The 24743-nt window shown below is 42.1% G+C and overlaps 1 protein-coding gene across 1 annotated transcript in view; it reads right to left on the bottom strand.

Moving 5' to 3' along the window:
- Window positions 1–1353: 1353 nt before the first annotated feature.
- The window catches only part of Sntb1 (syntrophin, beta 1), a 268321-nt gene continuing 244931 nt past the window's right edge, over window positions 1354–24743 (bottom strand). Inside the window, 3 exon segments of the mRNA NM_001130542.1 lie at window positions 1354–1933; window positions 4926–5116; window positions 9582–9778. Coding sequence (NP_001124014.1) covers window positions 1841–1933; window positions 4926–5116; window positions 9582–9778 — 481 coding nt within the window. The 3' untranslated portion in view covers window positions 1354–1840.

Below are 24743 nucleotides of genomic sequence, written 5' to 3' on the forward strand. Positions count from 1 at the left end.
TATAATGTGAAAGAATACAATACAATTTACAAATGCATCAGCACTTTCCTACAGGTTTGAAGCTGGCCTCCACTCTTCAACATTTTAAAATAGGAAACCAACCAAAAGTCAATGTCCTATGGTGGTATTTCCTCAAGCATCACCTATAAAATCCACTAGTTTCACAGATGCCCCATTATGAAGAAGTGCAAGGCATAGAGCCCTCACCCCCACCTTCAAGATTATGATCCATGAAGACCAGAATTTTTGAGGAGACTAGTGACTCCAACAAGGGCCTAACATATCTTAAGTTGCTATTTTGCAAATATTTTTAATCAACCAGCTCCTAAGTTACCCACCCCCCATATGAGAACACTGTGTCCCTTGGAAATGGTGTTGTATGGGAAGTGCTTTGGGGAAATGATGGTTTAAAGAACAACTGTAACATTATAAACACACAGGTCTGAGGAAGCTCAATCTGGGACCTTTAGGCAGGTTCGCTTTGCATAGGTGTCTGCTAAACTATGACTCTTCAGCACATGCAGAATACAGAGCATGTTTCCATGTAAGACTACATGGAAAACGAGTTCTGAAAATTCATAAATCTTAGGCTTAGTTTTCAGGGCTTGTGAAAAGTCGCTCCAAAATCAAATAATGGGTGTAGTTTAGTGACTGGATCTTGAAAGGCAAAAAAAAAAAAAAAAAAAAAAAAAAAAAGCATCAAGTATTTGTAGGATAGATGCTGCTTCAAAATACTCTTGTAGAAAAATATCAGGCCACTATATCAGTCCCCCAGAATTCCAAAATTAATATAGATGCTATCAGTAGATTTGATCTACTGGTTCTGTATGGGTAAAATAGCATCATCAAGAACTGAGAGATGCTTTCTATTACTTAAAAGGCATGTGCATGACAACAGGCAGAAACAGGAGCCACTGAATGGTGCTTCCACTGAAAACTGTGAAATGCAGTTAACTCCCAACTGTATGACGTGTGTGTGTGTGTGTGTGTGTGTGTGTGTGTGTGTGTGTGTATCTGAGTGTGTAATGACAATCTTTTGAAAAATTGCCCGGAATTTGATGTCTGTAAAAATGGGTACCAGTTTTGGCTATGAGACAGCATCCACGGGTGTGGAGTGGAGTTCCAGAATTAATCATCATTTGTGCGTATGAGTCTTCAGGATAACTTTGCAGTTGAAACAGTCCACTTTGGCTCAGATTCTGCCAGTTTAGAGCTCAGGTCAATATCCAGCGCTTTATCTCACTCCTGTTCAACATATGCTAATGAGAACACTTTGGAATCACTCTAGACCAACAGAAAAATACCTCATTAAGGAAATTAAGGAGCAGCTGCTTCATTCTTTAAAAGAAAAAAAAAAGGTGTGCATTGTTGTTGTTCCTACCAAGGATAGTTAGCTCAACTTGAATCGGGAAATAATCACAGGAAAGCAAGAGGCTGTTACTAGGGGCAGAGGAAAAGGTGTAGCTAGTTGTTTCTCATCGGCTTGGCTCTGGCTTACCTGGGCGAACCAGTTGCCTAGAGACTGGACTGATTAAGATCTTCCTGTGCTGCTGTAATGGCTGTGTCCTTGGTTGTCATAATTTTAGAGATATGCTCTGCATATTCACCCACCCTCACCTCTTTGTTCTATTCTATGAAATTTTATTCTGATAAAACCCCTGTGGTGTTTTCTTTAGGGTGTCCCTTGGAGTTTCTGAAACCGATGGAGGAGCCTGGGATGATGGTACATGTGACTCCTGAAACCTGCAGCTGGCTGTGCATGCTACATCTGGTGCACTGCCCGATGTCACAGTCCTGAGGCACGGCAGGCTTCCTTTCCTAAGGCAAGTCGCCCCTCTGTTCAGGCCACCAAGCCCAGCCGTGTGATCTTAGCAGACAGAAAGGAATGGATGATGAAAACGATGGGCTTGGGGCAGGAGTGAAGGTCCAGTTGCTGAAATTGAGAAAGAAGAGAGCATCAGAGATCTTGAGTGAACACTTGGTGGGGCATAGTGATAGCCACTCTGTATGCACTTGTGTTTCTGCCATGTTAACTGGAACAACCCTGTCCCCCAATCTATGTTCTCAATGAACATAAGGGAATAACTCTTCCAATTTATTCCTTACATTGCCCATACCTTCTTTTTTTCTAAAAAGGGTTCTAATGTATTTACCTATAATAATTCCATAAATACTGAAGGGACCCTTTGTTGTCTGAACCATTTATTTCCAGCTCCCCATTAGTGATGTTTATGCCAAGTTTGATACAGCAGGCAACAGTTCAAATTTCACAGCTCGAGTTGCTTGTTTCATGGATCTGACAGTGTTTTGGATGTCTAGTCTTGACCAGCTCACCTAAAATTCTTCTCAGCCTTACTAATATGCAAGGTAATTAGAGTATTCAATAAGGTCCTGCATGTGAGAGTGCCTTGTGAATCGGAGTTACACAGCTTGTGCTAAGCACACCAGCCTTTGCCACCCTCTGCTCTTCAACCCCTGTGGACGGACATCTCTCTGATGGTGATGTCTACAGTCCTAACTCAGTCCTTCTCAGTGTGCCTCCTTCACAACCCAGGGTATGCCTGGTTAGTGCATAGAGACCTTCAGAAGTAGAATTATCACTTGACCCAATTTAGAAAAATTTGGGAAACGTCCTGATTTTCTTCTGTTGTCGAGACTTTTGTTCTGATGATGGCACTTCTGAACAATAAGAACACTGTGACATACAATAATATCTACCAAGCGGAAGATCTCCTTTTATAGAGCAGTGCCTTGGTTCCTTTTTTTTTTTTTTTTTGGTTATTGTTGGCATGAAGGAAGCATTCTTACAAAGGCAACTTAAGGCTGTATTTTAGCTCAGAGTTGAGTCCATTGTGGTGGGAAACTCAAGGCAGCAGAAACTTGAAGCAACTGGGCTGATCACACTGCATCCCCAGTCAGGAAACAGGGATGGATATATGTTTCTATTCTAGGATCATGGCCAACTATGGAGGGGGCCTTCCATCTCCTTTAAGGCAGTCAAGATAACATTCCAATGTTGAAACCCTAAGAGGTAGCAATTGCCATTGTCCCCATTTTCCATATGGAAGAACTAAGATCTAGAGTTGTTTTTCAACTTCGCAAAACCACAGCTTTTATAGTCAGTAATGAAATGTGGACTGAAGTCTATGTGATGTCAGAGCTGGAAATTACCCATAGCCCATGCCACTAAAAAGGAGACACAAGTTTGAATAGTGGCATTAAAAACTGTCTGCCTCAATCTCTGTATTTTATAGCTAGGGTGACTTGATTCCAAAGAAATGAATGGGGCAAAATAGCCTGGGATACAAGCCAGGATAAAACAGAAGACTAGTCCTTGTGTGTTTCCACATTGCTAAAAAGTAGTTGCATTTAAGAACAAGTACACAGGGATGGAGAAATGGCTCAGTGGTTAAGAGACTCAGCCTCTTCAGAGGTCCTGAGTTCAAATCCCAGCACCACATGGTGGCTCACAACCATCTGTAATGAGATCTGGTGTCCTCTTCTGGTGTGTCTACAGACAGCTACAGTGTACTTATATATAATAAATAAATCTCAAAAAGAGAGAAATATTTTAAAATAAAAAAGAAGAACAAGTACACAAATGTCTGACTGATAAACTAGTAACAAACGAGACGTGTTTTAGTGACAGGGACGTCCACGTCACTACCTCATTTCAGTCATGGTCTCAGACTACATATAAGGAACTGGAATGCAGACATATAAAAGCAAAATGCAGAGAAATTTGGAGACTCCACTGAAAAGTAGAATTCTCCGACAGTGAGACCTCTGCCAATAGTACCCACAGCAACAGCCTGGTTTTGCACTGAGGTCAGCAGGATCACATGACATGTCTCAGTTTGAGGTGAAAGGCCTCTTAACTCTTCACTGTGAACACGGACCTTCCCCCTAGTCAGCTTCTGGGAGCCCCCCAAAAATGCTTTCCAGATACTTTGTACCAAAGCCCACCAAAGAAACATATGTACAAGTGGGCATAGGAAAGAGGGAAGGAGAGTAGAGGTTTAGTAGCTGACTGAAAAGAACTAGATTTTTTTTTCCAGTTAGTGACTAGTTTCTGTGTTTTAAATTTTCTCTGTTCCTGTTGTAACAGGAAGCCAATCTATTGTGACGGACATAATGGCTGGGTAGACTAACTACTACAAAGTTGAGGGTGTGCTTCCAGTTCCTCACTTGACACCTTAAGGTGAGACGCTCCATTTTCTAAGAAACGCCATGGACCACTATTGCCTACCATTGTCACTTGCTGGGAAACTGGATTTCACACATGTCTTCAGTATGGTTGGGGAGCAATGACCACAGAAAAACATTAATTTAAACACAAGAACTATGTGCACTGGTGTGCTGTATGGCTGTTACTGTAACCACTAACTGGCTAACTTGGGTGAATTTTGCCTGACGTGTAGTTCCCATAGTCTTGTCTGTCCTCCCCTCAGTTCAGATGCTGCCCACTGTCTGCTCCCCCAGTACCCTTAGTTCTGTGCCCCAGTAACACTTATTTTACATACCTGCCCTCATCCCCATCACCTGGCACAATGCCAAGGTCGTACTAGCTGCTTAGCACATATTTAAAATGAATGGGGCATATGTTAAAAACACCCAAGAAATCCTGTTTGATGAGAATTTAATGCTAACCTTATAAAAGATTCTTTCTCGAGACTCAAATATTTATGTCGTTTTCTAATGAAGAATGAAACCAAAGGAAAGAGCTGGAGATAACGGGGTCTGTTTGAAGCAGAGGAATTCAATCCCACTTTCTCAAGGATCAACTGCCACAGGAGGCTGCCACCACTGTGCGATCAGTAGGAGGTGTTATAGTAAGTAGTAAGGCGGCCTACCATTTCCAAGTCATGGCAGATGTGTTGCATAATGCAGCAAGTGAAGCCACGTGGTCACAAGAGCACACTTACAATCTCTCCTTCTTTGCCTCCAAAGTCTAAATAGAGCATCCTGATTCCATCATCCGAAGACATTTTGAGCTTCTCATAAGGGGACTGTATGATTGTCTTGGGAAAGGCACCATCCTGAGGCTCAGTGGAAATAGAAAATCCATTGTCGTAATGTATGGTCAAGCGGCATTCCTGGTTTCTGTAGGTGCAGGCTGAGAGAGAGGGGTGGGAGAGACATGGCAGAAATCGATTCATCTGTCCTTTTATCCATCACTTCATTGTTTTACTTTCCTCAGCCCAACTCAAATTTCTTATTAAAGTGAGAAAAAAAAAAAGGACCACAATTCCCATGCTTTTTGGATTGGCATTGATGTTAGATTGGCATTGATGTTAGCCATCATCAGGAACTGAGATTCAGTGGATGTTTTCTGGGCTACGGTCCTTATCTCGCCTTCTGACAATGTGCATGTCAACAGGAAAGAGATGCACAACCTCCTATGGCCAGGTGGGCCTGGCTTTTAGCCAGAAACAACAGACCTTTTATTTAAATAAAGCAAGCCACCTCTGCATCATCACCACCATCATCACCATCACCATCACCATATCATGGTGATATGCATGCATACACACACACAGACAGACAGACAGATGACAGACAGACAGATGACAGACAGACAGACAGATGACAGACAGACAGATGACAGACAGACAGACACACACATGCATGCATCTGTACACAGTCGTGCCAGCTATTGGGTGAAAGAGGCAAGCACTCCCTTATGCTACCAAAGTTAATACATACAATATGCTTAAGAGGTCAGAAGTGAGCAGTTTAAAGATAATCTATCTGCATTTTAAAAAAAGGCCCCAACAAAATTTATTTCAGAAATGGAAAGGGCGGTTCCTCTAATGTCCCCTAAGACTTTGGGTCCAGGAAGTGCTGCTGCAGTCAGGTCTGTGATGTGGCACCTTTCTTTCGTGAACAATGCTACTCCATCCCCCTGCCTGTGAGGTGTCCAGAAGCTTGCTGCGGGGCATGCACAGGGCACCTCCAATCCAGAGGAGCAAAAGCATGAACGCAGCCCTGGCGCGGGATTTTACCTGGAAACCTTGCTGTTTCAGAAAAATCCAGTACATTAAGCCTGTTATAGTGGCAGGGAGTGGCCAGTCACTAGCACCCTAGCTCCTGTTAAAGAAGGGCTACAAATATATCCTTTATAATTTCAGCAAAGATTTCCAGAAAAAGCTTATCAATTATCAGACTGGGGTTAGTTTGCCTCATAAAATGCTACGTTTATCAGACCCCTGCAGGTCAATTGGCTCTGAATTTTAGGGAAGCATGCACATTTTTTTTGGTGGGGGTGGGGGTCCTGAGAGCAGCACATGATGGTGTCATTGGTTGAGAAACCACTCGGCGTCACCCTTTGCTCTGCTCTGCTTTCTAAATCTAAGGACTATAATCCCACCACTGACTTCTGAGGCAGAAACGTCTCAGGAATAGTACAGGGCTTAAAGAACCTAAAGCTTGGAGAGGAGACAATATCACCACCTGGGGATGTTTAGCTTTGAAAATTCAAGCCCTTTCTCCTCTGTTTCATGTTCCTTTCTCTGTGCTCTGGGGCTCAGATGTAGTGGGCTTTGGGGCAAGAGGTTTGACAGTGAGTTTCTCAGCCTTACTCTCTCCTGATTCCTGACAGGTGATGACGGTTGGGCAGGGAAGAACTTCGGATTTCGGAGGAAAGATCTCCACTGGCCGCAAAGTGAGTTACCTTTCAAACGGAGCTCTGAGAAATACATGTGCCTCTGCCCCGACTTAATGTCTTTTTCAACTTGTACTGTGAGCTCGTCTTCTTCAAAGGTTTTCTCTGGTAGATCTGAGTGGTTTGCTCTCCATATCCCCACCCCCAGTCCAGGGACAACCAAGAACAGTGTCACAGAGGTAGCAATGCCTTCCCACCCGGAGTCCTCCCTTTCTGCGAATTTTCATTTCTCATACCTGCAGCATATGTAAGTAAGTTCTAAGCGTAGTTTTATTCATGCTCTCCCCAAGTTTGAACTGCAAAGCTATGCGATTAGTTACTCTGAATTAGCTGTGGTGTGCTTTGATTCTAGCCAACACCATATGGTATTGGTGGCCTTTACGGGGGGGGGGGTATCAATGCTCTCAGTCTCCAGGGGATAAACTAGACACGTGACCATGTCAAAGGAAGCTCTGGTAAAGGTTTTCTCGCCAAGTGTCTAGAGGCATCGTTGAAGTTGGAGCTGGGTTTGCCTTTAGTCACTTCCGTCACACCACTGCTACCCTCCTCTTAGCTTGGCTTACATAATTTGTTGTAATCTTCCTTTGCCTACTAGGTCACCAGCCTTGGACTTTTACTATTGAGAGAGAGTGTGTCCATAACAGACCGAATCCTCGTGGACACCTTCATCCTTTCCTAAAATCATTGCATGGAGTATGAAGCTCACTGGCAAACACCTATAACTTTATTAAACTCAGCAGCTGAGTGGCTTGAGTCTCTCCCAACTTTTGTGTTCAGATCCTGCCTTTCATGCCCGATACCATAGGAGCACAACCTTCAGGAGCACTCCTAATGGGTCACCAGCAACAGTAAGAAATGATTAGGAACACAAATTAGTTTTAAGATAACCATAGACATTCATCAAGCCAAGCATGTGTATCTAATCACAGCATTTGGTAAGAGTGTCAGTTTGAGGCACACCTAGCCTACATACTGACATCCTATCTTTAAAAATGAAGTAGAAAGCACCGACTCTCTTGAGTATACTGCAGCAAAAATTCTACTACACATTTAGAGACATTTTGGAAAACACCATCACATGCTACTGTGTGTCACAACTTTTAGAGTACCCCTGGGAGGTACCCTACTGCAGTACTCCTCAAAGAGTGGCCCATGGCCTGGTAACATTATCTCTTCCTAGATTTGTTAAGTGAGAATTCTCATGCACCACTCTGTGCTGAGAAGAGACTCAGCTATTCATGCCTCAGAGTATGAAATTATTGTTTTGTTATTGGTACAGGAAAACTTGATATAAACTTTCTAGCTGTTTAGTGGGGAGTCCTCATCCTCTAGAGCACATTGGCACAGTGGAGCTTGATAGAGATTTACACCATCCTGGGATGTAGCTCTTTAGCACATGTTACCAGGAAGCAGAAAAGATGACATAACTGAGGAAATTACTAAGCTTTAATTAATTTAAATTTAGAGAGCCTCCATGAGCTTATTACATTAGGCCGTGCAAGTCTTGGGTAATAATTATAAGAGTAATGGCTGTTAATAGTTCTTCTGAGAATCCTCAGAAGTGGGTCCTGTCTTTCTGATTACAGCTGTGGGGTGGAAAAAAAAAGAGATGAAGTAAATGACTAAGAGATGACAGAGCTGGGATGTGAGTTCAGGTCAGCCGCTATTGAAAAAGACCAAGTGTGACTACAAGCCTCTACTGCATCCTCAAAGCCACATAAGAACATACAAGGGGGTGTGACAGGAGATGGGAAATAGAGTATTTTAAGTGGTGACTGTGAGGAACTCCCTGGGAGGTTCGATGAGGAGGTGCTTGTCACAGAATGTCCTGTTCATAAGTGTCAGCGGGAGGCTTGACAGTGGTTGGCTGTAGATCTCAGGACTAAAAATTGTTTGTATTAGGGCTTGGGACCAGAACCCATAGCACCACAGATACTGTTGGCTCTGTATAGGATATTCTGTATATATTGTGTTAAATGCAGGTCCACATAGCTAATGTACATGATTTTATGGTGTGTATTATACACATACTTACACAGCCATGAATACACACACACACACACACACACACACACACACACACCTGCACATACACACACCACATACATGTACACACACACACTGGAATTAAAAGTTCCACCAAACAGGACAGTATTGACATTGATATCTCTAATTTCACCTTATTTCATTAAAACAATATTGGCTTTGTTCTTTGTTTCAACTGATTGACTTGGGACACACAGTGTTTTTTTGCTTTTTTTTTTTAACTGTAAGAAAAACTGCCTAGTGTAGAGAAGGGATGCAGTAAATGACATGGAATGGAAGGGTCCCTCCTTCCACACATGTGTCCCTTCTTAGTCATTTTGGAGAGCTCTCTCTGACAGTAGAGTTCTTCCAACCTGTCTCTGCCCCTTCACTCCTACCAGAAATAGAGAGAGCTCTGCTGAGGTTCTAGAACTTTCCTTCTGTTCTGCTTCCCCCAACTCAAATGCCTTTCTTTCCTGTCATTTCTAACAGACTGAGTCATCAGTTTTGAGCTCAGTTTAGTAGCAATACTATTCTCTGATAAGCAATACTATTCCCACTGTTTATAACCAATAACCCTACTAGTTTATACCCCCCAAATTCCCTTCCTTTTGAAGCCATTCATGGGGTTATAATTGGGAGGATTGGAAGTGATCATCCTAGTTACCAGTTTCTCTTCAATGAAGGTGAGATGAGGTGGGATAGAAAAAAAGCCTCTAGTTACGTGTTAGGAGAACAAACAATACCTAATTGAGAAGCATTGAAGTTCAAAGCTATAATTTTACATACCCTATAACACAGAGAATAGAAATAGTTTTGGGGCCAGAGCAGTTAGTAATCATGTAATAATGGGTTAGTGGGACATTGGTAGCTCACAGGTGGCAGGACTCACCGGTGGTGATTTCAGCAGTGAGCTCTGCTGAATTGTGGCACCCCTGTACTATGCTCCTTGTCCAGTGGGAGAGGTCCCTGCTGATCTCTGCCCTGAAGAGATGTGTTTCAATTCCTTGCTTGGTACCAGTTCGAGTTGCAAAGGACAGGTCCATAGCAGCCTGAGGTGATCCTTTCCCTGGGCCCGAATGGACCAACCTAGACAGGAGGGTATGGGGGAAAGAGGGAAAGAGGGGAATAGGGAGAGAGGAAGAGAGATTAGCATCAAAGCAGTTTTTTTTTTTAAAGAATCCACTTGGCACATCACATAGTAAAAGCCCCAAACCAATGCAATAGTCATTATGACCTCAAATAAGATGTCCACTGCTCTTCAGTGGTTTTTACCATCTTCTCTCCAATCAGGGGGTGAAATTAAAGATAATCTGAGAATTGTGCATTTTGTTAAATATGCAGAAGATTCAAATAACATAATATAACTTGTGCAAATCCAACTATGTGTAGTTAGAAATAATAAATAAACAAATCAGGGAGAAATAACAAAAAAGACTCAAGTTCTGTGTAAAATTATCTCCAGTCCAATTCCCTCCCCACACATGTGTACATTTCTGCCTGGGCGGAAGAGAGGAAAATGAATCTATTGTACTAAACGGGCGTGAGACTCGATTTGTCACATCTCATAGCTGGAAGGATCTAGCTGTGCTGAGCATACCTCTGGGCAAGCCTAGAGTTATGCGCACAGGCCCCAAAGACATGCAAACAACTGGGGACCCCATTGAAGAAACAGCTATCTGTTTATCTGTTCAAGCCAGAGAAAGGACTAGAAATGTAAGACTTCTGAGGGAAGGGTAGAGGATTGCCCTTTGGTGGGTATTTATGGGAACTTCTGAAGCTTTGTTTTTCAACTCCACAAGATTTCACACTGACTTTAAGCTTCCCCTTGGCATAGAATGTGACTTTTATAGTAAATAATTCCCTGGAAGGCCAGACTTAAAACGTGAAAAATCAAAGTATTCTGAGTAACACGTGTCATGAGCTCCTGCTTCTCACATGTCCCTTGGACGCACATTCTCTCCTGCTTGACATTTTAACTTCCTCTTCAGAGTGGCTCTCATATCAGTCATTCGCAGGGCAGCACCAGTGTAATTTTATAAATGTTATTTCTCTCCAGGGGATTTACATTTCCATCCTTATCTTTTAATATGGAAAGCAACACTACTATTTGCTAGAAAAATGCCAGGTGACACCTGTTGGGTCAGCTGTTTTCTTAGCCAAAGAGTTTGTTACTTTGGGGGTTAAGATATATGTAAGGACATTTATTTACCCCCTGGAATGCTAAAAAGTAGATAATGAAATCAGTGGAAGAAAGCATATTACAGCATGTGAGATTTCTAGTAAGAAGCCTGTGTAACTCTGAGGTGCTTTCTCTCATTTACAAAGCTGGAACTTGGTGGGAGGAAGGGTTTGCCAAGCTGCTTTGAGGAAAGAAAAAGTTATTGGAAAGTCTGTTTACTGTGAGGTTCACTCCACAATCTTTCCAGCACTGAAGGAAGGTAGGTAGCCTCTAACATGCATGAAGAAAATGGTCGTGCATGTGGGTACATGAAGGGATTTAACATGTACAGGCTGAGTCCTGTTTGTTCTGGCGAGGGCCATTTTGGAGTAAGAAGTGAGTGGAAGTGACTGTGATGCTGCTTGTGGATTCAAAATGTAGTGATAAGAAGAAAAGAGTATGTATTGTTCTATATTCTGGTGTGGGACTTAAAGGAACTGAGGTAAAAACTCATCAGAAAGGTATCTTTTTAATAGGTATAACTAAGAGAAACAAAATACATGGTGGTTTAACTTGCTCAAGAAATCAATCTCTCTCTCTCTCTCTCTCTCTCTCTTTCTCTCTCTGTGCGTGCACACATGTGTATAGGTGTACATGTGCGTTCTGAAGTGTGTAAAGGTCAGGGACAACCTCAGGTGTTGTTCCTTAGGTACTGTCCACCTTGTTATTTTTGAGGCAAGGTCTCTCACTCTCCTGAAACTCACTAAGGAGGCTAGAATGGTTGGCTAGGAATCCTCTCTATGTCCACCCTGCCCGAGGGCTGGGATTAGAAGCTCTCGTGCTACCATACCCGTCTTTTTTTTTTTTTTTTTTTTGAGTTTATGGACATTTATTTCACCGTTATCTTATGTTGGGTTTCCATTGTAGAGAGATACCATGGCCAAAGTAATTTTGATAAAGGCAAACATTTCATTGGGACTGGCTTACAGTTTCAAAGGTTTAGTCCATTATCATCACAGCAGGAATCATGGCACCAGGCAGACAGACATGGTGCTGGAAAAGGAGCAGAGAGTTCTGCATCTTGACCCAAAGGCAATCAGGAGAGACTATCTCCAAAGCAGCTGGGAGAGGGTCCTAAACCCTATGACCATAGTGACACACTTCCTCCAACAAGGCCACATCTCCTAATAGTGCCATTCACAGTGCCAAGTATATTCAAACCACAATTGTCAAACTGCAGCTATTGTATGAGATATGAGATAGCGGCAGGAAAAATAGAGGGAAGAAAAGGGAGAGGGAGAGAGGACAATGAGAGGAAGAGCAAAAGGTAAAGGGGGAGCAGAGGGGAAGAAAGGAGGGGGAGAGAGGCAGAGAGAGAGAGAGAGAGAGAGAGAGAGAGAGAGAGAGAGAGAGAGAGAGAGAGAGAGAGAGAGAGAGAATATTGGGGAGATAGTACCTGAGGTCTGTGTATGCTAGGCAAACACTCTTACATAGCACTTCTTACAAATTCCCCACTAACCTTTTTTAGGTTCTAACACAGATGTTCAGCCAATCGCTTTAACACTTATTGCTGGTTCTTATCTGTTTCTTATTTCCTCTAGAAGTTACCTCTGGAATCACTATTGTTAAGCTCTCAGTGGTAACAATATCTTTGCTTTAAAACAATAAGGCTGAAATGAAAGGCTATAAAATAATATAGCTCTCATTAAAATTCCAAGTTTCTTAGTCTCCTCAAGTTGTTCCCGCTAGGCCTGTCACTGTTCGTCTCCATTTGTAGACCCTCACATGTGTCTGAATGCTTCCTCTCCTGAGGCACCTTTGCCTCTCCCAGTTTCCCTTTTCTTCTTGGTATTCTTTTCTCTTCACCATTTTTTGTTCCTTTTCTACCTTCAACTTTCTCCTTTTCTATTGTTTGCTATTTCCCTGTTTTACTATCATTTTTCCTGTGTTGCGTTTTGGCATAGAAACCTTAGTCCCTGTGCTTGGTAGTGATTGTGAGAAGGACTTAACTTTCTGCTTGATTCTCACTATCCTCTTTCACACCCTTCATGACAACATTCTTCCTTCTTGCTTAGTAAAAACTCTTTCAAACTTACAGATAGTCTATGTTCTACTGACATTTTTTTTTAATTTTTCCATCTTTATTAAATTGGGTATTATTTACATTTCAAATGTTATTCCCTTTCCTGGTTTCCATGCCAACATCCTCCTAGCCCCTCCCCCTCGCATTCTATATTGGTGTTCCCCTCCCAATCCTCCCCCCATTACTACCCTCCGCACCAGAATCCCATTCACTGGGGATCCAGCCTTGGCAGGACCAAGGGCTTCCCCTTCCACTGGTGCCCTTACTAGGCTATTCATTGCTACCTATGCAGTTGGAGCCCAGGGTCAGTCCATGTATAGTCTTTGGGTAGTGGCTTAGTCCCTGGAAGCTCTGGTTGGTTGGCATTGTTGTTCATATGGGGTCTCAAGCCTCTTCAGCTCCTTTAGCCCTTTCTCTGATTCCTTCAACGGGGGTCCTGTTCTCAGTTCAGTGGTTTGCTGCTGGCATTCACCTATGTATTTGCCATATTCTGGCTGTGTCTCTCAGGAGAGATCTACATCCGGTTCCTGTCAGCTTGCACTTCTTTGTTTCATTCATCTTATCTAGTTTGGTGGCTGTATATGTATGGGCCACATGTGGGACAGGCTCTCAATGGGCGTTCCTTCAGCCTCTTTTCTTTTCTTTTCTTTTTTTCTTTTTTTTTTATTAACTTGAGTATTTCTTATATACATTTCAAGTGTTATTCCCTTTCCCGGTTTCCCGGCAAACATACCCCTCCCCCCTCCCCTTCCTTATGGGTGTTCCCCTCCCAACCCTCCCCCCATTGCCGCCCTCCCCCTATAGTCTATTTCACTGGGGGTTCAGTCTTAGCAGGACCCAGGGCTTCCCCTTCCACTGGTGCTCTTACTAGGATATTCATTGCTACCTATGAGGTCAGAGTCCAGGGTCAGTCCATGTATAGTCTTTAGGTAGTGGCTTAGTCCCTGGAAGCTCTGGTTGCTTGACATTGTTGTACTTTTGGGGTCTCGAGCCCCTTCAAGCTCTTCCAGTTCTTTCTCTGATTCCTTCAACGGGGGACCTATTCTCAGTTCAGTGGTTTGCTGCTGGCATTCGCCTCTGTATTTGCTGTATTCTGGCTGTGTCTCTCAGGAGCGATCTACATCCCGCTCCTGTTGGTCTGCACTTCTTTGCTTCATCCATCTTGTCTAATTGGGTGGCTGTATATGTATGGGCCACATGTGGGGCAGGCTCTGAATGGGTGTTCCTTCAGTCTCTGTTTTAATCTTTGCCTCTCCCTTCCCTGCCAAGGGTATTCTTTTTCCTCATTTAAAGAAGGAGTGAAGCATTCACATTTTGATCATCCGTCTTGAGTTTCCTTTGTTCTAGGGATCTAGGGTAATTCAAGCATTTGGGCTAATAGCCACTTATCAATGAGTGCATACCATGTATGTCTTTCTGTGATTGGGTTAGCTCACTCAGGATGATATTTTCCAGTTCCAACCATTTGCCTACGAATTTCATAAACTCGTTGTTTTTGATAGCTGAGTAATATTCCATTGTGTAGATGTACCACATTTTCTGTATCCATTCCTCTGTTGAAGGGCATCTGGGTTCTTTCCAGTTTCTGGCTATTATAAATAAGGCTGCGATGACCATAGTGCAGCACGTGTCTCTTTTATATGTTGAGGCATCTTTTGGGTATATGCCCAAGAGAGGTATAGCTGGATCCTCAGGCAGTTCAATGTCCAATTTTCTGAGGAACCTCCAGACTGATTTCCAGAATGGTTGTACCAGTCTGCAATCCCACCAACAATGGAGGAGTATTCCTCTTTCTCCACATCCTCGCCAGCATCTGCTGTCACCTGAGTTTTTGATCTTAGCCATTCTCACTGGTGTGAGGTGAAATCTCAGGGTTGTTTGGATTTGCATTTCCCTTATGACTAAAGATGTTGAACATTTCTTTAGGTGTTTCTCAGCCATTCGGCATTCCTCAGCTGTGAATTCTTTGTTTAGCTCTGAACCCCATTTTTTAATAGGGTTATTTGGCTCCCTGCGGTCTAACTTCTTGAGTTCTTTGTATATTTTGGATATAAGGCCTCTATCTGTTGTAGGATTGGTAAAGATCTTTTCCCAATCTGTTGGTTGCCGTTTTGTCCTAAACACCGTGTCCTTTGCCTTACAGAAGCTTTGCAGTTTTATGAGATCCCATTTGTCAATTCTTGATCTTAGAGCATAAGCCATTGGTGTTTTGTTCAGGAAATTTTTTCCAGTGCCCATGTGTTCCAGATGCTTCCCTATTTTTTCTTCTATTAGTTTGAGTGTGTCTGGTTTGATGTGGAGGTCCTTGATCCACTTGGACTTAAGCTTTGTACAGGGTGATAAGCATGGATCGATCTGCATTCTTCTACTTGTTGCCCTCCAGTTGAACCAGCACCATTTGCTGAAAATGCTATCTTTTTTCCATTGGATGGTTTTGGCTCCTTTGTCAAAAATCAAGTGACCATAGGTGTGTGGGTTCATTTCTGGGTCTTCAATTCTATTCCATTGGTCTATCTGTCTGTCTCTGTACCAATACCATGCAGTTTTTATCACTATTGCTCTGTAATACTGCTTGAGTTCAGGGATAGTGATTCCCCCTGAAGTCCTTTTATTGTTGAGGATAGCTTTAGCTATCCTGGGTTTTTTGTTGCTCCAGATGAATTTGCAAATTGTTCTGTCTAACTCTTTGAAGAATTGGATTGGTATTTTGATGGGGATTGCATTGAATCTGTAGATTGCTTTTGGTAAAATGGCCATTTTTACTATATTAATCCTGCCAATCCATGAGCATGGGAGATCTTTCCATCTTCTGAGGTCTTCTTCAATTTCTTTCCTCAGTGTCTTGAAGTTCTTATTGTACAGATCTTTTACTTGCTTGGTTAAAGTCACACCGAGGTACTTTATATTATTTGGGTCTATTATGAAGGGTGTCGTTTCCCTAATTTCTTTCTCGGCTTGTTTCTCTTTTGTATAGAGGAAGGCAACTGATTTATTTGAGTAAATTTTATACCCAGCCCCTTTGCTGAAGTTGTTTATCAGCTTTAGTTGTTCTCTGGTGGAACTTTTGGGATCACTTAAATATACTATCATGTCATCTGCAAATAGTGATATTTTGACCTCTTCTTTTCCGATCTGTATCCCCTTGATCTCCTTTTGTTGTCTGGTTGCTCTGGCTAGAACTTCAAGAACTATATTGAATAAGTAGGGAGAGAGTGGGCAGCCTTGTCTAGTCCCTGATTTTAGTGCACACCCGTCTTTTTAGGCATTTTCATATCAAAAATTGTTCAAGCTTCAGTTGATTTATGAAATCTATCATCTATTATCTTTTAAAATCTTAATATCACGATTAGTTGAGCCCAAATGCCAGACTGCAAGTTTGAATTGAACAGGGAACTTAGATTTGAGAGACATATTGCCTCAGAAAGTCACTGATTTTATATGTCACATATCGAAAAAGTTTTAGAGGATCATTACCTCATAAGGGAGTGCTGTGAAGATTAAGTAACACAACTGATACACTGTTACTTGCTCAGAAACCAGCGTGTAACTCACACTCAATAAGTATTTTTATTCTTTACAGTGACAAGTTTCATTCCTGGCCCATAGGACTAGGGTTATGTATAATACAAAATTTTAAAAAATTTAGTTCAGTATCTTGTATGGTGAGCACCCAATAACAGCTGGTTCCTTTAGGCCTTGCCTGTTTGAAGTTGATTGTACTTTCCAATCTCTAAATAATTTTCATCAGTGTCCTCAAATTGGTAGTAATTAGGGGATGTTGGTACTGTATCATAGAGGCGGAAGCAAACTGAGAAAAAAAATATACAGTTGTCATGGAGAAAGAGGGTGCAGGAGAGAGAGAGAGAGAGGGAGCAGAGTTGTATAATGCTTTTGAAGATTTTTTTCAGAACACAAGGTGCTAAGGTTGTTAAGAGCAGAGCATGGGGCAGATTTTCCTACAACCATAAAATGAATCTCTAACATTTTCCCAAGAGAATCTATAATATTGGAATTAATTATAACAAGAACATGGACTTTGTTAGGAAATACCCATTTAGTAGCTCTGAGGATGAAGGGAAGCAACTGCTGATAGAATGTCACAGGTATGAGAAAGCCATGGACCAGGCGAGTTCCTGCCCTGTCCCTGTGTCAGAGAAGTAATTATGAAAGAAAGCCTCGGAGACAGGGCTCCTGGCTTTAGTATTTGTCTCATCATGGAGTGCTCACTGAGTGAAAAGGAAAAAGGAAAATGTGATTTTCATCACACCAAGTGTGAATTATGTAATATTTATATTAAAGGGTCTTTCATCCAAGGGACAGCATACATGTAGATGATGTGGATTTAAAAAATGTGCCAATATTGATACAGTAATGCATTGAAACATTGAGCTAGAAACAAAAGGCCATTTTTGGTACTCAATGTATGTACAAGTTACAAGAGGATTCTTTCCTGAATTGGATCCACTCAGAAGACAAGTACCTACTGCGTACGCGTGTGCAAATCTTGTGGGTGGAGTATTGCATACACCCTTGAGATTGTCTTTATAAACATTCTGTGCCAATATGGGGAAAGCCATTTATTTTTTTTGTAAAGTTCTTAATATAACACTCAAATACATGCAAAGAAAGTGAAGAAACTGGTCTGTTGAAATGTCAAGCAATTTTATAGGTGATTTATTTATCTCTGAAAAAAATTTATCATTTTAAAATTAGATTCCCCCCAAGAAGCATACACTGAACAATTTTAAAAGACTTGAAACCAAAACGAACCCAACTCTCCAATTCTTAGAATTAGAGCTTTGCACTGAAAATGTAGAAATTCAGACAGCGTGTTTTCAGTGTTTCATTCATTCATTCATTCATTCTTTAAAAAAACTTTTAAATACTGGTTTTAATTTTGTGATTGTAACATGGAAGATCCAGCTTTTTTTTTTTTTTTTTTTGGTTCTTTTTTTTCGGAGCTGGGGACCGAACCCAGGGCCTTGTGCTTCCTAGGCAAGCGCTCTACCACTGAGCTAAATCCCCAACCCCTAAGATCCAGCTTTTATATTTAAAAAAAAATTCACCAGAGTATTAAGTCTATTATAGTTACACTCTACACACTTCCAAGGTACTTTAAAATGATTATGTTTTTAGTCTGTAGATGAACAGTGAGAACAATCCAATACATGGTCTGCACAGCCTGGACTAAATACTGGTTAAGTGTCTGAAGGGACAAACAACCAATGAACTTCAAGATAACCAGCACAGGGGTTGGGTATTTAGCTCAGTGGTAGAGCGCTTGCCTAGCAAGCACAAGGCCCTGGGTTCTGTCCCCAGCTCTGAAGAAAAGAAAAAGAAAAAAAAAAAGATAACCAGCACAATTTCACAAGTGAACCAGATCAGCTCAGCTCAAATTCTGCAGCAACTGACGCTGATATTGTATAAAGTAGTCAGGAAAACCAACAGATGAGAACCCCCGCTCCTTTATCTTTCTTTGCTTCCCACACACCTCTCTCAGGTTCCTCCTTTTTACCTTTGCTGCTCCTCCTGTAGTAACACCAAATCAGGTTTCTCCACCTCAAATATGGAGTCCTCAATTCCAAGAGGAGCACTGTGCTCTCTCATCACATTCACTCACATGCCGGAACAAATCCCCACATCATCAATATTTTTCAGGTGACTAACATCACAAAAGAATCCAGTAGAATTTAGCAAAGGTGTGGGTTTTCAGTGTTTCTTATTTAATATTAGTAGTGATTCAGAGATGGAATATGGAATTTCTTATCTGTGTCCCCTGCATTTACTTGTGCATAGGTTTACTCTACACTGTCTATGTGGGTGAACAACATACAGGCTATGGTTAACTATCCACACAAAGTAAAACTATATCTATATTTCCATTAGTACCTTACTTTCCATCAGCTGGGCCCTGGTAAAAGACACAGCCAAGTAGCTGAGCTCTCAGATTGAACGAGTATTAGTCTTGGATTAAGCCATTTTCTGAGGGACCACAAAGGAACTTCCTACTCAGTTCATGTCCCTTCTCCCATCTTTCCAACTGAACACCAAACAAAAATTGCTAATTTACCCATCTCATCAATCAATAAAGATTTCACTAATCACCAGGTAATCAATATTTATACATCCTGAAAAAATTATGGACAAAACACCCCCCTCAAACTCATATACTAACGCCTAACCTCCAATATGACTATACTTAGACGTAATTCCTATAAGGAATTAACTGTGGTAGTGGGGTGGGAATTTAATCCAATGGCATCACAGTGTCTTTAGACATCTTTGTGTGCACAGACACTGAGTTCCATGAAGGAACAGATGTAGGCAGCCTTCTGCAAGCAGATGGCTGAGACAGCTTGCACAAAGCACACAACAGATTGATCTTGAACATCTTAGTTTTCAACGGAGAAAGAAATGAATTCCTAAACCACCCAGTCTACACTATTTTGTCATAATTCCTGCTTTACACACAGTCCACTTAAGTCTTGAAGCAAAGAGGACAAACATGGATCCAGCCCTGATGTGGAAGTTTGAGAAGAGAGCTTTGACTCATCCTGATTCACACTCTCTTTTTTTCAGCTCCAGCCTCTGTAACATCTCAGGAAACACTTTTCTCCAATAGATGAATAGTGGAGAGTGTGAGGTAGAGTGGGGCGAGCGGGGAAGAATCACTCTTGTCTCCTTCGGCCATCCTGTTTAGTGTCTCATGACTCATCCAAACTAAACACATCCTGAAGCAGAACTTCAGAACTTACGTAGAGAAGGGCTATGGACTCTTAACAATTTCATGATTCAGTTCCAAGTCTAGGAGCACCAGGATCTCCAAAGAGGGCTGTATTCACCCAAAAGAGAAAAGTTTATGTGGAATTAAATGATGTTCAAAGAATTTCCAGATGAGGAAAGGCTTTTTAGCAATGCTAAAGACAATGGCACTTTAAAGACATCTTTAGATATTTGTGGGATGGACAGATAAAGGAAGTAACAACTTTGCATCTCTAGCTACCAGTGATGTTGACTTGCACATAAGAAAACTTGCAGAGCAAGCCGGGAAGTGACACTTCTCAAAATGTCACACCCCGCTTTAAAGTGATTCAAATTCTTGCCTAGAAGGAGAAAGTCCCCAGAAGGCTCTCAGTACTCTGTACTTAGGCTCTCAGTACTCAGTACTTAGGCTCTCAGTACTCAGTACTCAGGCAGAGCTGCCAATGGCACTGTACGACCTGAAACCACCATGTGATCAGAATTACGAAGGTGACAGTCCTGTGCTCCTTCCACTGATCGGATCATGCCAGAACTGTAACAGCCCAACACAACTGAGTCTATGATTTCATTAATGTGCTCTCTGGATTTTGGCTCATTTAGGGAGAGGCATTCTGAGGATACATGGTTTCCCCTGGTAACTCAGATGATGTAATACTTCCAACAAGGTTGAAGTTGCTTAAAAGGTATTCATTTGGTAAGTACAGTTGCTCATGTGTCAAAACTGACAACTGCTGGGCCAACATGTTTCAGGGGAAAAAATTGTCCTCTGTGTGTGTTTGTGTGTCTGTGTGTGTTTGTGTGTACTTGGTGGGTACACATCCAAAAGCCAGAGAATGACGCAGAGTTTCTTCCCCCATTGGTATGTATGGTATTCTATTGATTCAGGGTCTCTTGGTATCTAGAGCTTGTGTTTTCACAAGCTGCCTAGCAAGCTCCCAAGAGTGTCTTGTCTCTGTCCATCACAGTGCTGAGACCATAGGTTGTGAAAGGCAATGCTTGGCTGTTCCCATGGGTGCTGAGGATCTGAACTCAGGTCCTCATGCTTGCATGGCAGGTGCTTTTCCCCACTGAGCCATCTCTGCAACCCACAAAGTGGTCTTGATAATGGAATCACAGCTAGTGAATATAATACCTCTCTTGAGGTAAGGCCCCTCCTCTGGTTCTCCGGGCATTATTACCAAGTCATAGTTCCAATTCTTTCATGATCACCATGTCTTAGACTCTCTCACCAGAGCAGGAGCTTCAATGCCTCATTGATCCAATGATCTCCATATTCTTCCTGATACATGGTAGATATAGATTGATTACAAGCATAGATGCATGCTTTTCTAAATGTTTTTAAAATTCAAGTTTAATTTTGCAGTGGAAACCATGCATGTACCCAATTGATCTATTTTGAAATGTTTTCAAAATTTGGGCCCATTAGAGTTTCTCAGGAGACGTCCATATCAGGCTCCTGTCAGCAAGCACTTCTTGGCATCAGCAATAGTGACTGCCTATGGGATGGACACCCAGGTGGGACAGTCTCTGGATGGCCTTTCCTTCAGTCTCTGCTCCATACTTTATCCCTGTATTTCCTTTAGACAGGAGCAATTCTGGGTTAAAATCTTGAGAAGGGTTCTTGAGAGGATCTGCCAGAGCCTTACTGATACGGATGAGGATACTTGCAGCTAACCATCAGACTGAGCATGGGGACCCCAATGGAAGAGTTAAAGGACTGAAGGAGCTGAAGTTTGCAACCCCATAAGAAGGACAACATCAACCAACCAGATCCCCAGACTAAACCACCAAGCAAAGAGTACACATGGAGGAACCCTATGGCTCCAGCTGCATATGTAGCAGAGGATGGCATTGTCTGGCATCAATAGGAGAAGACGCCCTTGATCCTGTGAAGGCTGGTTTCCCCAGCATAGGGGAATGCCAGGGTGGTGAGGTGGGAGTGGGTGGGTGTGAGGGGGAGCATCCTCATAGAAGAAGCAGGGGGAGGAGGAACAGGAGGGGGGAGCCAGGAAAGGGGATAACATTTGGAATGTAAATACATAAAATATTCAATAAAAAAGTGTCTCAATGGACTCCTTATTTGTAGACCACTCTTGGGAGCACATTGTCACAGCTAGATTTGGGGAACCATGTGCCCAGTAAGTGACAGTGGACATTAAGTCATCATTTGGAGACTGAAAAGGCAGGGCTGACATCTCTCTGCTTGAGTTTTTTCTTATTCTGCCAGGAGTAGCGCTTTATACTCCTCCCAAGATTCTTCCCAACGATACTTTTTCCTGTTCTGCAGTCTCAGGGGGATCCAGAAATAGCTACTATTTATCTTTCAATTATTTTACATTTTAGGTTATTTGTGTATCCTTAAAAAATATGACCATCTGTTTCTTATCTGTAACAGGAACTAAACTATAGCAACCAAGGAAATGCTTCATCCTAAAAAGGTAACTCTTCTACCCAGCAAGAAAACACACTGGCATCCAGAGACAGGCTTTCAGCTGCCATTCAGACACCATTTCCACGATTCGTCTGAAACTGAGCAGCCCAAGGATGACTTTGTTCCTTGTTTGTAAAATGCAGATGTGTATTCCCACGGTTGGAAGCCAATCCTCAACCTTTGCAGTATTTTACATTTTTATTAGTTAGAATATGAATAAGTAAGCAACCCACCAAGAACAATGCAAACTGAATAGGACAATATAACACTGTGAGGGGAGGGGACAGAGACTGAAGCCTTAGGCAGGAAGAAACTTAGTGGAGAGCTGGCCACGGTGGATTGAACATCTACATTTACTAACTCCTGGCTGGCTAGTTTCATAAACTCTGCTTAGGTCAGTTCCTCACCTCCTGAGTTAAGGATAGTGATCTTAACTAATGTGAGGATTAAGTAACATGATGTGTGAATGCTGGATGTAGCCTTGGTTAGCACAGAATATAAACTAGTGGCCAACTGTAATGGCTAGTTTTACGACAACTTGACCCAAGCTAGAGGACTCTGAAAGGGTGAAACATTAATTAAGAAAATGTCTCCATAAGATCCAGCTGTGGGGCATTTTCTTAATTAGTGACTGATAGCTGTAATGGTCTGGGCCATTCCTGGGCAGGTGGTCCTGGGTTCTATAAAAACACAAGCTGAGCAAGCCATGAGGATCAAGGCAGTAGGCAGAGTCCCTCCATGGTCTGTTTAGCAGCTCCCGCCTCCAGGATCCTGCCTTCTTTGAGTTCCTGTCCTGACTTTCTTCAGTGATGAACAGTGCTGTGGAAGTATAAAGGAAGTAAATCCTTTTCTTCCCAAGTGTCTTTGGTCATGGTGTTTCATCACAGAAACAGTAGCCCTAACTAGGGCACCAACATTATCATTAAAACGTAAGTTAGAAGAAGGTTAGACTGTTCTTGTGGTCACTCCTTGATGTATCCTTAGCATCCAGAACAGGCAAGAGTAGACCTCAGTAAATATTTACCAATCTACGGTTAAAGGAAGAGCTAGATTATCAAGTAGCCACCTGCGTAAGAAGTTGTGGCTAAGGGCAGCAGCTGTACTGTGTCTCCCCTGCCCTCAGCCCCTCAACCACTCAAAGCAGAACTAGCAAACCTCAGTCTAAAGTACTAGGCTTTGTCCTCACTGAAAAGGGAGTGTGGACCTAAAGGTAATGACAATGAATTAGTTTCCAAGGATGTCAGCCAGCCACTCCTGTGTTTTCCCTTTAAGTCTGTCTTTAGCAACTAGTGATTTTAGTAGTAACTTGCTGGTAACTGAGGGAATTAAAATTATCTTTTTGTTTGGCATGGGGGAGTAGAAGTTAACTTTTTTTCTCCAAAAACCTAGAAGTCATTAAGATTTTCCATTCATTGATATGGTTTCCCAACACAGGAATATAGAGAAAATGGGTCCCCATGAGAGATTTAAAATGATATTTTAAAATTGTCATATAACCCGAAACTCGGGCAGTTCATCAGTTATTGGTAATTAAAACAGTTGCTGTGTAAGCAGGGTTTTCTGAGCTGGAGCCCCAGGGCCCATGTAAAAGTCAAATGTGTTTCATGTTTATAGTCCCACCACTGGAAAGGTGGAGGCAGGAGAATCCCTGTGACTCGCTGGCCAGCCACTGTAGTTGTACCCCTGAGATCTGGGCTCAGTAAGCGACATTGTCTCAAAAAAATAAAAAAGAAAAATTAAGGGTAGCACAATGAAGGAGACACTGGATGGTCACCTTTGTCCTTCACAAACAACCACACACACACACACACACACACACACACACACACACACACACAGAGGCTACTTCACATACCCAAGTGTAGTTTACATGACACTTAGACCAGCTGCAGGATAAAAACATTTTCAGGTCCAATCTTTTGTTTAATATTTAGGGGAACTTGCTTTAGGATACTTGTTCTTGCAGGAGACCATGGCAAGTGCTTCTCCCTCAGTCAATAAGAGATAAACTAGGTTACAAATTCATTTCTGAGTCCTCAGATATGGCTCCTAGCCTGACTGCTTTTTGAGAAAAACAAATAAACAAGCAAGCAAAAAGCTGTCTCACATGGGATACTTCTATACTAATTTAATTCCAGATAGGTGTTAGAGAATGTTGCATAAAATGTTCCATGTACAAATATTATTATTAATATCCTTAATTAACGCAACAACAGTTGCAGCACATGGATTCAGCCAAATTAGGAAAATTACATATTAGGTAACTGTGTTGCTAAGCAATATTACATACTCATTTTACTTAATTGCTGTAATTAGCATCTCCCAACAGATGCCACAATGCAAACCAAGAAGAGAGGGGGAGGGGGACAGAGGAAGGAAAGAGGTTGGAGGGAGGAGGTGGAGGGAAAATAGAGGAAGGAGCAGGAGAGGAGGAGGGAAGGAAAAGAAAGGAAGAGCCATTTGGATCCTCTAAAGTATCCATTGACCCCTAAATACTTTCACTCATTGTTCACACCAGTGGGGTACAACAGTCCACCGACATCTCAGAAACATACAATCATTAACAAGAATAGGACAGTTGGGTGTGAATGGTGGTCTAGCATCTTCCGTCCTCCCC

The sequence above is a fragment of the Rattus norvegicus genome, chromosome 7, assembly GCF_021556685.1.
Source record: "Rattus norvegicus strain SHRSP/BbbUtx chromosome 7, alternate assembly SHRSP_T2T, whole genome shotgun sequence".
NCBI classification, from domain to species: Eukaryota; Metazoa; Chordata; class Mammalia; order Rodentia; family Muridae; genus Rattus; species Rattus norvegicus.